The sequence below is a fragment of the Nipponia nippon genome, unplaced genomic scaffold (genome assembly GCF_047370975.1).
Source record: "Nipponia nippon isolate SJK-2023a ecotype South Korea unplaced genomic scaffold, ASM4737097v1 scaffold_5, whole genome shotgun sequence".
Taxonomy (NCBI): domain Eukaryota; kingdom Metazoa; phylum Chordata; class Aves; order Pelecaniformes; family Threskiornithidae; genus Nipponia; species Nipponia nippon.
In genome coordinates, this window is record NW_028262369.1 from 44526275 (window position 1) to 44541397 (window position 15123).

The window sequence follows — 15123 nt, forward strand, 5'->3', positions numbered from 1 at the left end:
CAAAGCCAATATTATGCATAAATTAAACCTATAAAGAAGCAAGAATGTTTTAATAACTGATAAGTACTGACCAGAAAACATGTTAACTGATGAACTCTTTTGTTAAAAAACTACTGTTGATTTTAATTGTAGACACTATGTCCCTAATTTATGCTGCGTTCCCTATCTGTTAAGTAGACGGAATACTGTCTTGGTCATATGGAACACAAGAATTGCAGGATGCAGATTATAGATTATTGCCACTGGACAAACAGGATAAGCACCAACTATTCTGGATATTGAACACAGAACAGATTAATTGAAAAATCCATTCATCTTTCTGACATTCGTGGTTTCCAAGGTGTCATCAGTTGCTCAACTCCATAGAGCCACCAAAAGATCAATCAGAACTCTGAAAATATACATTCAATGTTCTTAGACATATTATGCATATCTACCAGGGTTTAAACCTTGTGTCTACTGAGCCCTAAACACAGCTAAGAAAAAAAAGCTAAATTTGAGGGGGTTTATAACAGAAAGACGACAGCTACCAACTCATAATAATTCTATGCCAATGCAGCTATCTGCTTGGAAGAATCTCACAGCAATTAAAATTTTACAATAAAAACAGAATTGGAAGAGCTGTCAATGCCAGCCAGGCATGTGAGGTCTCACATCTGCTCTTATCTGAAACACCAGCTGTGTTGCCGTATAGCTGGATTTTGCCTGCTGTGATAACTGGGTCATCAGCTGACTGCAACACTGGAAGACCACAAGAGACTTCTAAAATTTTTTCTTGGGGGTAACTAATGACATTCCATAATGAAAAAAAAATCCAGATCTTATGTTTAATAATAGTAATACAAAGCATTTTATTAAAGCAAAGGGGTTTTTTCCACTATGTAAGCTGGGACCAGGACTATCTGATCTCATAGCAGTGCTTCAAGTGTTTTCTTCAGCAAACAGGGAGCTAACTCCCTTTTGGCAAGCATTTTTGAATTGAGGTTGTACAGTATGAAACACTCAAAGCTTTCAGATCTCAAACTGTTTTTTATCATGGGAATGCTGACTAATCCCTGAAGATATAAATGGTCTCACTATATTCAAAGAAATCTTTCTTTACCTAACTTTATGGATTACTCCAATAATCACAGAATGGTTTGGGTTGGAAGGGACCTTAAACATCATCTGGTTCCAACCCCCCTGCCATGGGCAGAGACACCTTCCACTAGACCAGGTTGCTCAAAGCCCCCAGAATTACTATTGGTTTACTTACCCTATTATTAGTTCTTAAAAGTCAGTCACTGAGGTGGCAAGAGCTCCATTCAACAGTAACTTAAAAAAAATTATCTGCACAGTGGATAGCCTATTGCTGTATATTCTGTCATTCTTAAATGAAATTCTATAGCACAAAAGAGTGTGAGAACATATGCACAGAAAATCATCACTAATGACACCGGTGATTTTATGATAGTGATAATATTACTATATAAATGCAAATAGTGAACTAATTTCAACATACGAAACAGTTAAAATGTTTCTATCATTTGTTTCAACACATCAAAAGCACTGAACACAGGAATGTACTGTAATGTGAAAAGAAAAAGATTTAATATTGTGGTTATCATCTTCCTGTGGAATATCTCCAAAGGAAGAAAAGGAATCCTTCGTAAGAATTACTGATAATTATTGGCAAAGTTTAGATGAAGTTCTTCGTTCAGAAGAAACTCGCATCACAGTAACCTGCTTGTAAATCGGAGAGCACAAAGTGAAAAGGAAAACCAAACAATCTTAAATACAGATATACTTCAAATATAACAATTGTGAAGCTGTTACACTCAATATCGCAAATGAACCCAGGAGGGATGAACTTAAGAGTTGCACTAAGTTAAAAGAAAAGTTGAACTTACAGTGGAATGTTTCCAATATCGAATTATTTCCTCAATGTCTGTAGCTGGATTAAACATAAAATGATCTCTCCACTCATTCCAGTCTACTGTCATTGTCCCATCAGCATCAATACTGAAAAGAAATTGAACAAAACTAGATAAGCAAATAGTAGCAGGGATGCCTTTTTGTTCTGTTTTGTTCCGGTCCCCCCCCCCCCCGTTTTTTTTTTTTTTTATAATATTGGCCATCACATCAGCGACAACTGACTGTAAATTCGACACGGAGACTTCAAGGCTGTATCTGCCATGGCCTTTCAATACTATGGTTTTCTTATCCAAGTGCATCTGGCATATTCCATTTAAAAACATAATATAACACTTCATTCTATCAACAACATTTACAGGAAAATGAGATAACACTCTCCTCCCAGAACCAGATGCTCAAATAAGGACTAGACTTATTATCACCCAAGAACAGATGGAATATGTGAGAATTCCTATAATGGCACCACTGAATGTACCAACACCTTTCAAAGTTATAATCCCATTCATCTTGTTCTCTGAACTATAAAAATATAATAATTAACAATACAAAGAAGCTTAAAATACTTTAAGAAAGAATAATTCCTGACCTTTGCAGGATCTTTTCTGCCTGTTTTTCTGAAATGCTTATACCCAATATCTTGAGGGACTGGACAACTTCTGATGCTTCAATTTTTCCTTGAAACATTAAAAGAAAGATGATACATATTTAAAACATGGAGCTTAATACACTTAGCACCTTGGAGCTCACCAAGTTCCATTGTAACACCTACATAATAGCAAAGATAACTTAAAATCAGTTTAAACACAGATGATGTATTTTACTACAAGGACTGAGTGAAGGTAAGTACATTAAAATCAAGCAACCAAATGAGATGCAAACATTCAGTGAGTTCAAAACAATTTTATCTTTAATAGATACTTAGAAACTTCCTTATAGTTTCTCCATCTGGGGAACAAAGAGTCCCAGATCAACAGACCTGGAAGATAATAAAAAGGAAAAAAAGACTATAATAATTTATTATTTCAATCTATAGTAAACTATAATTATGATCCTATTAAAGAAAAGAAGTAGGGGTTCCACATTCACAACTTTTTGTCTCCAGTTTAGACAAAGAATATAAATGAAGATAACTTTTAATGCACAGTTTCTTCAAACAACATTTGAACAAATAAAGTAAATCAAAGCATACCATCATTGTTTTTGTCCAGGCTCTTAAATGCCAGTTTCATCTTTTTCTCATGATCTTTAAGATACTGCATAAATTCTTCAAAATCCAGCTGTCCATCCTGGTTAGTATCTCCAGCTTTAAAAATTTTCTGTTGAGAGAAAATTCAACATTTGACTTTTCCAAATTACAGCAGGTCACAAAGCAACAGCAGCATGGCAGCCCTGGCTTTAAGAAAAGCATCATATTGGTCACTTTGGGAGTCAAATCAGGAAAACACCTAAGAATACACTTCAGAGCTATATTTTGTTTTCAGAATTGAACACACTCTCAGTATTTTCATAGAGAAAACACTCAGCAGCAAAGACAGATTTAAGAAAGCATTATTTATTATTTACATAACTTTACTATTCAAAGATTTTAAGGTTTCTTACCAGCACTGGCAAGTTACACCTACAGGTATCAAATAATTTGTGGAGGACGAGGTGGGGGACAGGACAAAATCATCAAAGAGAACAACTTTAAGCCTGTGATTTTCCTGGTTATACATGATATTTGTCAATATGTCACTAAAATGAAACAAACAGAGTCTTAACTATCCTCTTTAATCCAGTGGTCCATTAATTATGAATTATAAAGATAAAAATACAAATAGCAATTAACTATTTAACTGCTGACAAAAAAAAAAATAGCAAAGGTCTCACCTAACTAGCACTTCCACCCCCCAGGGTTTGAGAAGGCAGGGCTTTCTGCTTCAAACTGAAGCCCCTACAAAAAATTACAACAAACAAACCAACAAACAAACAACAGACTTGTAACAAATAGAAGCACAGTTATCTTCCATTTTTGCATGTGTTTCCTAGCAACTGTCCTGCAGATAAGAAACATCTACATGTAAAATTAACTATGAGTTGAACACATGGTATACAATCGCCAGCATTGCAGGAAACAAGTCTGAAATACCGCCTAGGCATACACTTCTCCAACAAAGGGCCAGAATACTTTACCATTTGTGTCTGTGTGTGAAAACATGCTGTTTAAAAAAGGGAAATTACAGCAGCCCCCCCAAGCATCAGCCTGTAACTGCTGAGGCATGTCTTCAAAGGCAAAGCCCCGAGAAGAGCGAAGCCCAGGCTAACAGGCTCTGCAGGATTTATTAGTTTGGGCTTCACGCCACAGCAAGGGCTGCTCCACACAGGGAGGGATGCAGAGAGAGCGGCAGGGCAGAGGAAAGGCAAGGCCCGCAGCACACCGCCACAGGCGCTTTCCATCCGCTTTCGCGCTTCCACAGTGCTGCCGTCTCCTCCGGCAGGATGAGCAGGAAGCGGGCAGGGAAATCCACCCCAAACCCCTGCTCTAGAGCACAAGATTTAAGACAAAATTATGCCTCAACTCTTCGTTTGGGCATCGGTCCCTGTGGTTTCCCTCAATGTGTGAAACCTTATGGAGGCAGCACTCGGAACAAGACGGACAGGCAACCAACCTGACAGCACCGTCTCTTCATTAATTTGCAGGAAGTTTCAGAGCACTTCAGGGTATACGTAAAGCATATGCCAAAAATTCTTCCAGATATCTTCTATTTTGCAGACTACCTTGCGCAACGGTAGTTTCTGAATAAAGTAACTCTCAAAAAGATTTGCACAGCTGTGCTAATCTGCAAAATCTGGTTTTAATCATTTTGTTTACTCCACTATAATTAGTAGAAGTCCTCAAAAGACCAAAGTCCAACAAGTTCTAGCCTACAGAAACTAAACGTAAAAGAAGTTGAAAACTGGTGTATTTGTTGCAGGTGTCTGAAAAAAACTGAAGACATCTGAACACATTTATGTTGCATCCTTTATCTTCCCTATCCCTCTACTAAAAGAAATGTACTTTAATGTTTAATCTCAAAAAACCAAAATTCATAAGACTATCATAGATTTCTCAATGGAAGGGAGGAAGACAACGTGGTACTCCACAGTGAAATAAGAAGCAAATCATTTACCTCCCATAATACAGCAAGTTAAGCACAATAAAATCAACTGAAGTTAATGCATACTCAGATAAAGGTGTTTGGTATCAGCTTAGAAAAATAGTGTTCTTGGTATTCTCCTAAGTCCAGCTTGATTGACATGTCTATTAATAACCTGTCAATAAAAATACACTCATCAATTAAGTTTCATGCCCTTGCCAATATGGTTAGGGCTGTTCAGAATTTCCCATTACAAAAAAAAAAAAAAATAGTTTACATTTATTGAAGTTTATGGATGCATTCCTGACCATGACCTTCTAACAAGACCATTCAAATAAATCCAAACATACATATTAAAAACAACAAAAACCAAAAGCCACCACTAAAAATTACTCTAGCCAGAAAGGAGCCCCCCCTTCAAAGACACTGCAATCTCAACCTGTCTTGTACTCCACGCACAACACCTCATACCGCAGGATCCGAGTGCCCTGCTAGGCTCCCACAAGCTACTGAGAAGAGGTAATTTACGTGGCAGTCATACACACACTTTGAGTGAATTCTAATCAACACAAATTGTTACTATTCCCTACTGCTACCTGAACTACACAAAGAAAAATGTAGAACAAGGAAAGTGTTGTGGCTCACAGATATGGCGAAACTTCTAACTAAATTCCAATTACAAAACCTCCACTGCTGAGGATGTCGTGAGCCGAAGAAAACGGAAATTCCTAGGAGGTTTAGAGAGCTGGCAATTAGCGTGTGTGAAGGGGGGCACCTTTCATTTAATCTGCCAAATCAGCGGATTTTATATTGCAACAACTAGAAAAGGATAAGCACAAACATACTCTCCATTCCCTGCTTTTGTTTTTACAGTTATTTTCCAGACTTCAAGCCAGTCTCAGCCACTCAGTGCAGAACAGAAGTGACAGGGAACAAAAACGTATGTTTTTCCTCAGCAAGCACATGCATTTTTCTCTCCTTACAAATCTAAAAGTTCATATAAACAAAAGCCTCTTGCTGCTTATGAAATGTACTAATTATGTGGGTGTTAAAGTTTCAGATTAAAACCAGTAATTTGCAAGTTTGTGGAACAAACAGGAACGCTAAAGGAGCTTGCTTTCTGCTTGGAGGGCAGAAACTCCCTCGTGGCGGGGTTATATACTCCACAGGCATAGCTAGCAGCAAGACACTTAATTGATTCTGTGGCACCCTAACTCCCAGGTACAAAGTGCCCATTCATGGCATCAAATAGTAATTCAGGCTGGAAGGGACCTCTGGAGGCCATTGAGCACAACCCCAGCTCAAAGCACATCTAATTAGATCAGGTTACGCAGGACCACATCCAGTTGAGTCTCAGACATCTCCAAGGATGGAGATTCCACAGCCTCTCCAGGCGACCTGTTCCAGCATTCAACCCCCCTCACTTCAGTTTGACAAGGGATCCAGCTCTGCTCTTCTGCATTTAATGTGCTACCAGATTTTGCACAGTTACAAGCACTTGTCACTGTGCCACTTCCTGGTTCACCAGCTTCTCTGATGGAGGAGAACTGGATGCATTTTAAAATAGTCATGCTCACAACAATAGAGCAGGAACCAAACTAGATGCCAGTCCTCACTTTGAAGCCCTGGGAAACAATGTTCAGTGTGCCTGCCACATAAAACCTGCCATTTCTTGTTACAGACTTACTGTGGGATCAGCTCACCTTTACAGAGGCCCAGCCCCAAGAGGAAAATGTTTATTTTACAAGGTGTGCCATTTCTTTTCTCATTGTCTAAAAACTTTAATCCCAAGCAATAAAGATAATTCACTAGATAAAATGAAATGGTGACCACGGAAAGAATCACTAACTACAGATCAATATAGGAAGACTGTTTAGATGATCTTTACTTTTAATGCTATGGGCTTTCACACATACTGACTACCATGCTCCTGTGCTGACCTATTTGGTCATGACGCCGCTGCCTTTTTCTTTTCTTTTTTTTTTTTTTTTTTTTTTTTTTTTTTAAAATTCTGCTACTTTTGTTCTTCTTCTGCTGTATATTTTGTTAATACAGCTGCTTTCAACGTCATGCACAGTGAGGCAACACCAGTATGAAAGGCCACAAGTAGACTGAAACACTGAAGAATTTTATTTTTAAACTTCTGAATTACATAAAGCATGTTGCAGTGTTGAATTCCTACTCCTCCAGAAGACCTCTGTATTTGGTGTGGAAATGTAAGCCAGCAGGTCTGTTGAAAAAAATCAGAAAAGTTGCAGACAGGCTTTATATACACCTAAAAATCCTGACGCTCTGTAAGTGGCCTGATGAATTATTACATTACTCTGCGCCAAAGTTATGAACTTTAACACATTCACAGCTACAATATAAAGATAGAGAATGCAAGACACTAAAAATCTTAATGCTTTTGTGTAGACTTTTCTTTTAAATTCACAGTTTAATTTTTATATTACTTAGTACTTTTATTTGTGTATTGCGTGTAAGCCTTCACATTCTGGTTACAAAACTGAATTGTGCGTGAAAGGTGGGGCTGCTCAGTACAAATGATTGCCATCATCTATTCATTAGCTTGTTATTTCAGCTAATTAAAATAATGTTTAATATCTTTAAATATATATTTATAATATTTAAAAGGAAGTGGTCCATCAAGAAGTCACTGGGTGTTTCTGGCTTCCTATCATGCTATCTACAAGACACAAGTAAAAAACAACACTTAAAGATACCTAATTGGTGCAATTAGCAACTCATTGTTCTCCAACCTATGACTAGAGTTCCAAAGGGCACAGTTACAAATACTGCATAGATAAAACACCAGCACCACAGTAAGAACAGCATCGGGTCTGTGGACATTCACAAATTTCACATTTTCTTTTAAAACCAGAGGTACTATATATAAAACCAATCACGATATTCCCTTCTCCTCTTCTCTCCTTTTTCTATTCCTTTCCCCTATCACCCCTAAAATAATTAGTGCCAGTCATTCACATAGCTCTGCATTCTACAATTTTAAGTTATTAGACTGTAATCTCATTGGAAGCCAAATTCAGTCACAGCTTAAGTATACGCAACTCTTCTCTTTACTGGATACGTACCCTACAATAAAAAACGTTGTACCTTTCCTATCTGTTCTGCTAAGACTACACAAATTTATGACACACAATAATAACCCAAAAATCAGTAGTAAAGATTATTAAAAATCAGTCTTGTCAAACCGCATCAGCTGGGGGATAAATCCAGGACAAAGGAGAAGCACCTGAGGATGTGCCCACACAGTATTATACCCCAAGCAGTGAGCCCATGTAACACACTAATGAACTAGACTGCCACTTAACCTCCAGAAATCCAATACAACACTGCATTTTGAGCAAAACAGTAATTTGCATTGCCTCCAAAGACCTCCCAACTTGTTCAAATGCTGCATTCATATTTACTCGCTTCCCTCCCAGTGGATACTACCAACATGTAAGCAATACCCAAGCAGGCTCTTTAAATCAGCCAGAGACAGACATTAACAGAGTCCCCCACTCCAGTACAGCACACTTGCACCCTTGGCAGTAGCAGAGACGTCGCTGTCAGCTGCAGAGCTTCCCCTTCCTGGTCTTTGTCCTGAGCGCCACTCTTCCCTGCAAGAGGAAAGCACTAGCAGCGGTCTTCTCACTGGTCCATTTCAGGTAACAGAATCGCTATGAAATGAGCCTAAAAAAGGAAGAGATGCAAGTCTTGAGTATGCTCTTCAACATGCCTTGCAGAAGCTGCTCCCTCAGGACCTGGATAAACTCTCTCAAATCATAGCTATGAATTAGATTCCAAGAATCTGAAACAGCATAAATGGGAGACACAAACTATCCCTTGTATCTTCATTCATCATTCCTTGCAAGTTACACTGGTATTTTTTACTTTGAACATACTTGGTAGGCTGACTTTTTCCATTAAATAAGACTACTTTGCTACAGAGGCATCCCCACCTTACAGTCATCCTGAAAGATTTACCAGTTTACCTTGTTTGTGTACCTGGGACACACTGCTGTCTCGAAACAGGGATTTAGCAAAGCATTTCAACATGCAGTTAAGAGATCTTCCAGAGGTGGGGGTTCCCATATTTGGCGCCTAGCATTCTTGCACTTTGCAGCAACAAGGGGAAGAATTAATCATTCACTGTACCCTGTCACTGTTCAGGAAAAAAAACCTATCAAGTCAGTATGAAAAAAAATCATTTTATCTCCTTGGATGTTTAAAGTGTTATGAAAACAAACTTATAGTCATCTTGCTCTTTCATTTGGAGACTACAGCACATATCAGTTAAAAGCTTCTCAAGTTGTACACATTGAAAAGAAATAATGACTTACATGTTTGCTTACAACTGAAGTCAGATATATTACTGAAGATGTTTGTGGTATTTGACAATTAAGTCCCCATAATCAGACATAATCATAACACCTATTATGACCTGAAAAGCAACTAAGTGGTTCCAGTTTTCTACAGTCAGGTGACATGACATCTGTTTTGGTAAAAAGTTGAAGATGCCTGCCTACTCTAAATCTATAGTACCAATTTTGGCATACTGTTAAGGCGAGAGAAAGCTTCATTTCACATAAGGAATGACACACAGACATGAAAGTGCTGAAGCTTATAAGACTGTGAATCTGCATATCACATACGATAAAAATTTCTAAGAGCAGATATTGTGTGATAGAAAATGCCCATATTTCTTCTTAGAAGTTGCAAAAGTAACTTGTGCTTTTTGTATGTTTCTAGCCAAGCTAGAACATAATGAAGAGGCTTCAGTTAACTTCGTCTACTAGCCTTCTAATTTTGTGATATAAGGGAAGTTACCAAAACTAAGAAAAGCGCAAAATCTTAATAAAACAGTGGAGAAATATTCAAGGACATATTTAGCGCAGTCACTAACTAAGTATGTGCTTTCTGGACTAAGAACAGCTACGTAAGTTCAAGCTCTGAAGCACTATCTAGCTGTAGTTTTTAAAGGCCAGAGAAAAGCACAGAAGGAAACCATAGACACGTGGCCCTGGTCTCACCTGTTCTCTGGCACCGAGACACAGCACTGTAACACAGCACAGGGGCCTGCCTCGCTTGATGGAATTCTGAATTTTCTTTGGTTTAAACGCAGCAACACACTTCAAGTGTTCCGAGTATTTTTAGATTTCGTTGGACTCAAATTTTCATAAACACAGTCCATTACTCTAAACAGACCATATTCCGATTGCTGAGAATTTAGTCTTATCGGGCCCCATTTCCACCACACAGAAGTCTCTCATCACACTGTTTCTTCATCTAAAGGAGCCTTAATGTAGCCAAAGACTTATGTCAAAACCTGACAGACAGTCAGCCCAAATAAGATCATTATTCTGTTTCCAGAATGTAGTTATTCATTTCAATAACATCTTTCTACTCCTAGCTCCAGGACTCAATGTATAAATAGTACCTGAATTTGAATGCTTGGCTGTTCCTATCCCAAACTGGAGCTTGAAATGCGGGGTTCGCCTCCTACAGGTTTACTGTAAGGATTGATTGCAACAGAAGGAAAGGGTGAACAAAAATAGTACTTCATATAACCACTCGCACCATTTATGGTACTCCTGCCTAAGAGACTCACGGCATTCTGAAGACACAGGATGAGATCATTTGAGATCTGATCCCAGCATCTATTTTGTCTCTCTACTGGACAACTCTGCTAATCAAAGTGACCGTACAATAGCTGTTTATGTTGCTTGTAGAGTGCCATTTGATACTGTCACCACACTGAATTCCTTCTCTGTAGGTGTTGATGTATTATGTCAGGAATCTTTTGTAAAGCTTTGCAAAGTTACCCATTCCTGGTGGGTAATATATTATAATATAAAACAGGAGTCATCCTGGCAGCCTCTAAGCAGCACACATTTCAGATTTTCCAGTGGTTTACTTTTGTCTGTCAGATACTGACAGGAGGCAGGTCAAGTAGAACACAAAGTCAGGAGCTTCTGTCACATTGTGCAATGATGTCTTGCTATGGGGAAAAAATTATTCTTCCTTAGAGGGACATGTAACCTACCTCCAAAGCTTACCACATGGTTTCACATCAGTCCTCGTATCTACAATGTTACTTCACCTAAAAGAGTGTCTCATCATACATTAAACATTAATAAAACTGCCAAGACAACTGAGGATAGGTGAAACAAAAAGAGCATACCAGTAGTCTATTATTCAAATGGATAGCAGCTTTGGATCTTTCAAAGACATGCATATTGCTTCTAGAGAGGAATTACGTTTCAAGAGAAAAGAGGAAAGTAATAGTAGTAGCACAAACACTAATTTATACCATGAAGATGACAACTTAGGATGAACCAACTGACTTTGCAGTGAAACACAGTAAAACTCACATGGTCCCTTACCAGGAATTAGCCAGGAAGCAGCTGTGCCCTCCAGAAGTACGGTGACCAACACTCCCGCATACGTGGATTTCATCCCTTGCAACGGAATCCAGCCCTGCAAGGGTGTTTTTGGAAACCTAACCCAGACCTGCATCTAGGACATAACAATACTGCAAGGCCTGAGACCCCAACCCAGCCATGAGGCACCGAAGCCTACTCTGCTTTAGGATATCCCAAGGTCTGCCCACCCCATAGTGCCACTATGTTGGCAAGGCGGAGCAGTTCGGTAGCTAACACTTTGCATCATTGTGTAATATTTCCACGTCTCATTTCCTTACTCATTAGTTATTAGTAATTGTAAGACTACTTCTGCCTCTGCAAATGTAAATATAACGATTCAATATCTGACTTCATTAATAAAACACCTTTTTACCAAGTAGTAAAAAGACATTTTACTGAATTCAACGTCACTTCAGAGCTTGAAGTGAAGTAAGTGGGAGAAGGCAGCTTCGAGCTGCAAGAAAGTACAGGAAGCAGATGAGCCTCATAAAGACAGGAAAGAAACTGGAGGCAAGTCTTACCAAGGCTCTCTTACTATAACAAGTCGAGTTATTAACTGTTATCTATAACCAGTCTAGTTTCTAGTTCAGACTGTGCCCACCATTAAGTTTAAAATAGTGAGCATATAGAAGGTTCAGTGCACTCCAACAATTCTTCCTCCCCTCTCAAACGTGCAACATGACTCATGGCTTATTTTGTTTACTCTGTGTTTCTTAAGCAACTAAAGGCAGCCAGTCCCTGCTCTCCGTTACATCCAGGTAAGTCTAGCTTATCTCTGCTGATTTCATGGGTTTCACTTCCAGTTTACCCTGTAGCAACTAAGAATTTGACAGATACTCAGATGTGCACTGGTAATGAAAGGCGTAACATCGATCTGGAGAAAGAACCAACTTAGCAATTCTAAGTCACTGAAAACTAAGGAACTCGCCACTTGTGTCTCCGGGCTTTCAGTGAATTATGTGGGAAGACCACCCTCGTTAAATGCCAGAAAATTAACTGGTCACCTGTTCCCCTGTTGTTCGAGGTAAGTAAAAACCCCAAATTGTTACAGTCAAACTGGTACAACAGGTTTTCAACAATGTGTATATAATGTGTGACTGAAGTTCGCAACTAGCATGCTCTTAATATTGACAATCCTCATGGATAAGCAAACAGGCCAAACTGTCCCTCCTTTATACACCAAAAACTGAGAACACAAAATGTACTTATTGTAAAGATGATTTTGACCAGAAGCAATATTGAAGTGAAAGCGTGCTTTCATTTATACTCTCACATAAGCATCATTCAACTCAAGAGGCCTGCTGGGTACTCTTCCCTTAAGTATACGAGGCAGAAAATTAAATATACCAAAAAGAGGTAAAAGAGAGACCAAATAATGAGATCATGGGAAAGAACTGGAAGAGTGTTCCACAGTTTGTATAAGGTCACTGAAACTGAATTATTGACCCAACATGTCTCTTAACGCTGCAGTCAAAATTTAAGTTCACTTTCCTGAGCCTCTTTCAGAAAGTATTCAGTGGCTAGTAGAGGCACAGCAGTGGAATGTCATCTAACCATTCTTTATACTGAAATAAAGAACAGGACTGTTACAGTAATAGCTCCAGCACAGATCTCAGCTGTACCTGTTCAAGCCTAACTGAACTTATACGTGCCTTTTCAGCGCAAACTTGCCTTACCACACTAATATTTATGCCTACAGAATTGTGTATGAAATGATTTTATATTCTGATCCCTGGGGATTACTGAAAACAACGAGGAAAGAGAAGTTTCTCTTCCAGGTACAGGTCAGATTTGCTAGTGCAACTCTGCATTGCACTGGAATGCTTGATGACTCAAGTTTTACTGACTCGTGAGGTCACAACATTGATAACAGGGGACAAAGGAATTTAATAGTCCAACCCAATCACTGCAGAATCCACAGCCCAAAGAGAGCGTGCTCTCTGTTTCGTGGTTTGATGGCCGCTGTTACAAGTGTGCATTTTTAAATGGAAGGGCCTTGGTATCGGACGCAGCCCATGCTAAGAAGAATCATTTCCACGTCCACGTATTCATGGAGACCTAGCTTCAGTAACTAGATCAGATGTTGCAACCTGCTGTTACACACATTTACTTACCGGCTGCCCAAAGCAAGCCTTAATTTATTCTGACCTCGATCACGCAACACACAGAGTGACAGACAAAAGCTGTAAATTGCCATCCGCTACCCCGCTGGAGGAGGAATATGCTATCAAACACCACGCAACAAATAATTAAAGGGAGTGGAGAGTCGGTACTTGATGAATAATCCCGGCCGTGCCCGCAGCAATACAACCGCGACAGCCGTCCCGTTCATAGCGTCTGCACTGGGAATCCTCCGTGCCGAACCCTGCGGCGCGCCTGCACAACGCAGCCCCGGGAGCAGGCACGGCGCACCCGCTTCGGGAGGAGGCAGGCCCCAGGCCGACTTCGTACAGGAGCGGCCCGAACCCCCGGATGCGGCTCCCGGGTCTGGAGCAGCCCCCGCCGCGCCGCCCCGGCCCCAGGCCCGGCCCGGCGAGCCCCAGCCGGGCAGCGCACCATCCCTCACGGGGTGGGCGGCGGGGTGGGGCGGCCAGGCCGCGCCTCGCCCTCCCCACGGCCGCGGGGTGCCGGAGAGAGGCCGCTCGCCAGCGGCTGCTCCTCCGGGAGGCAGCGCCGGGGTGAAGCGGCTGAAGACCGCGAAAAGGCTGCCGCCGCGCCCCCGGCCCGCTCTTACCTCCTCCGCCTCTCTTCCCAGGGGGATGCCCATGGCCCGGAGGCCCGTCTGGAGCTCGGCGATATCCACCTTCCCATCTTCGTTGAGGTCCAGCTTCCTGAAGAGGTTGGCGTACCGGGAGTCACCATCCCTGCTCCCGTCGCAGGCGGCCGCCGGCATCGCGAGGCGTCGCAGGAGCTGGAACATGGCTGGGCCGTGCGGTGCGGGCGGCGGGACGCTCGCCCCTCGGCTCCTGAGGGCTGGGCGCGGACGGGAGGCACCGCCTTGTGCCGCTGCCAACGCCCGCAGCTGCCAGGGGAGGAGCCGGCCCGGACCCGCCTCAGCGGCCAGGGGGAGGAGGAGGGCGGGTTCCCCGCCCTCCTCCTCCCCCTGGCCGCTGAGGCGGGAAGCGGGAAAGGAGGCACTGAGGGAAGAGGGAGGGCGGGCGGCAGCCGCAACCCCCCCCACTCGCCTCAGCTCTCCCTGCCGCATTTACACGGTTGTATCCGGCTGAGCGTTTCCACTACGAGTAGAGAAATACCGACAACGCTGCAAAAGACCTAATTTGGATACTTTCGCTCATTCTAGTCACCAGCGCTTGAGGTCTGGGTTGAAGCTGTGTGAAGAGCCCTTAGCCTACAGACCAGAAGGGCAGTCTCTGAAAGAGCTTGGCTTGTTCAGCCTAACAGAACAAAAACTAGAAGAGGAAACTTCTAGGGCTTTTTTTGCTTCATAAATAAATCAGTGGAGTAAATGCAGAAGGAACTACTTAAATGACACAGCTGGTATAAGAACAAATGGATAGAAAATGTCAGCAAGTCGGCTCTCCGTGAGAGGGCTGTGGTGAAAACGAGCCACTGCATTGGGTCCTGCTTTCCTGGGGCATAGTCAGCCAATACACAACCATGGAAAGTGCATTTCAGCCTCATAACAGAAACTTAGTAGCCTTGCT

At 41.3% G+C, this 15123-nt stretch overlaps 1 protein-coding gene across 5 annotated transcripts in view; it reads right to left on the reverse strand.

Annotated features, from left to right (window-relative positions):
- The window catches only part of SLC25A24 (solute carrier family 25 member 24), a 29864-nt gene extending 15372 nt beyond the window's left edge, over nt 1-14492 (reverse strand). For 2 of the 5 annotated variants that reach the window (XM_087734599.1, XM_009470677.2), the window contains exons 1-4: nt 14193-14492; nt 3104-3230; nt 2501-2588; nt 1890-2001 (exon numbers count right to left, since the gene is read on the reverse strand). In XM_087734599.1, coding sequence (XP_087590725.1) covers nt 1890-2001; nt 2501-2588; nt 3104-3230; nt 14193-14378 — 513 coding nt within the window. In that variant the 5' untranslated portion in view covers nt 14379-14492. Of the gene's footprint in view, nt 1-1889; nt 2002-2500; nt 2589-3103; nt 3231-3783; nt 3848-4562; nt 8727-14192 lie in introns of all 5 variants that reach the window. The other 3 variants (XM_087734601.1, XM_087734600.1, XM_087734602.1) reach the window with 3 other exon arrangements.
- Between the last annotated feature and the right edge of the window lie 631 nt (nt 14493-15123).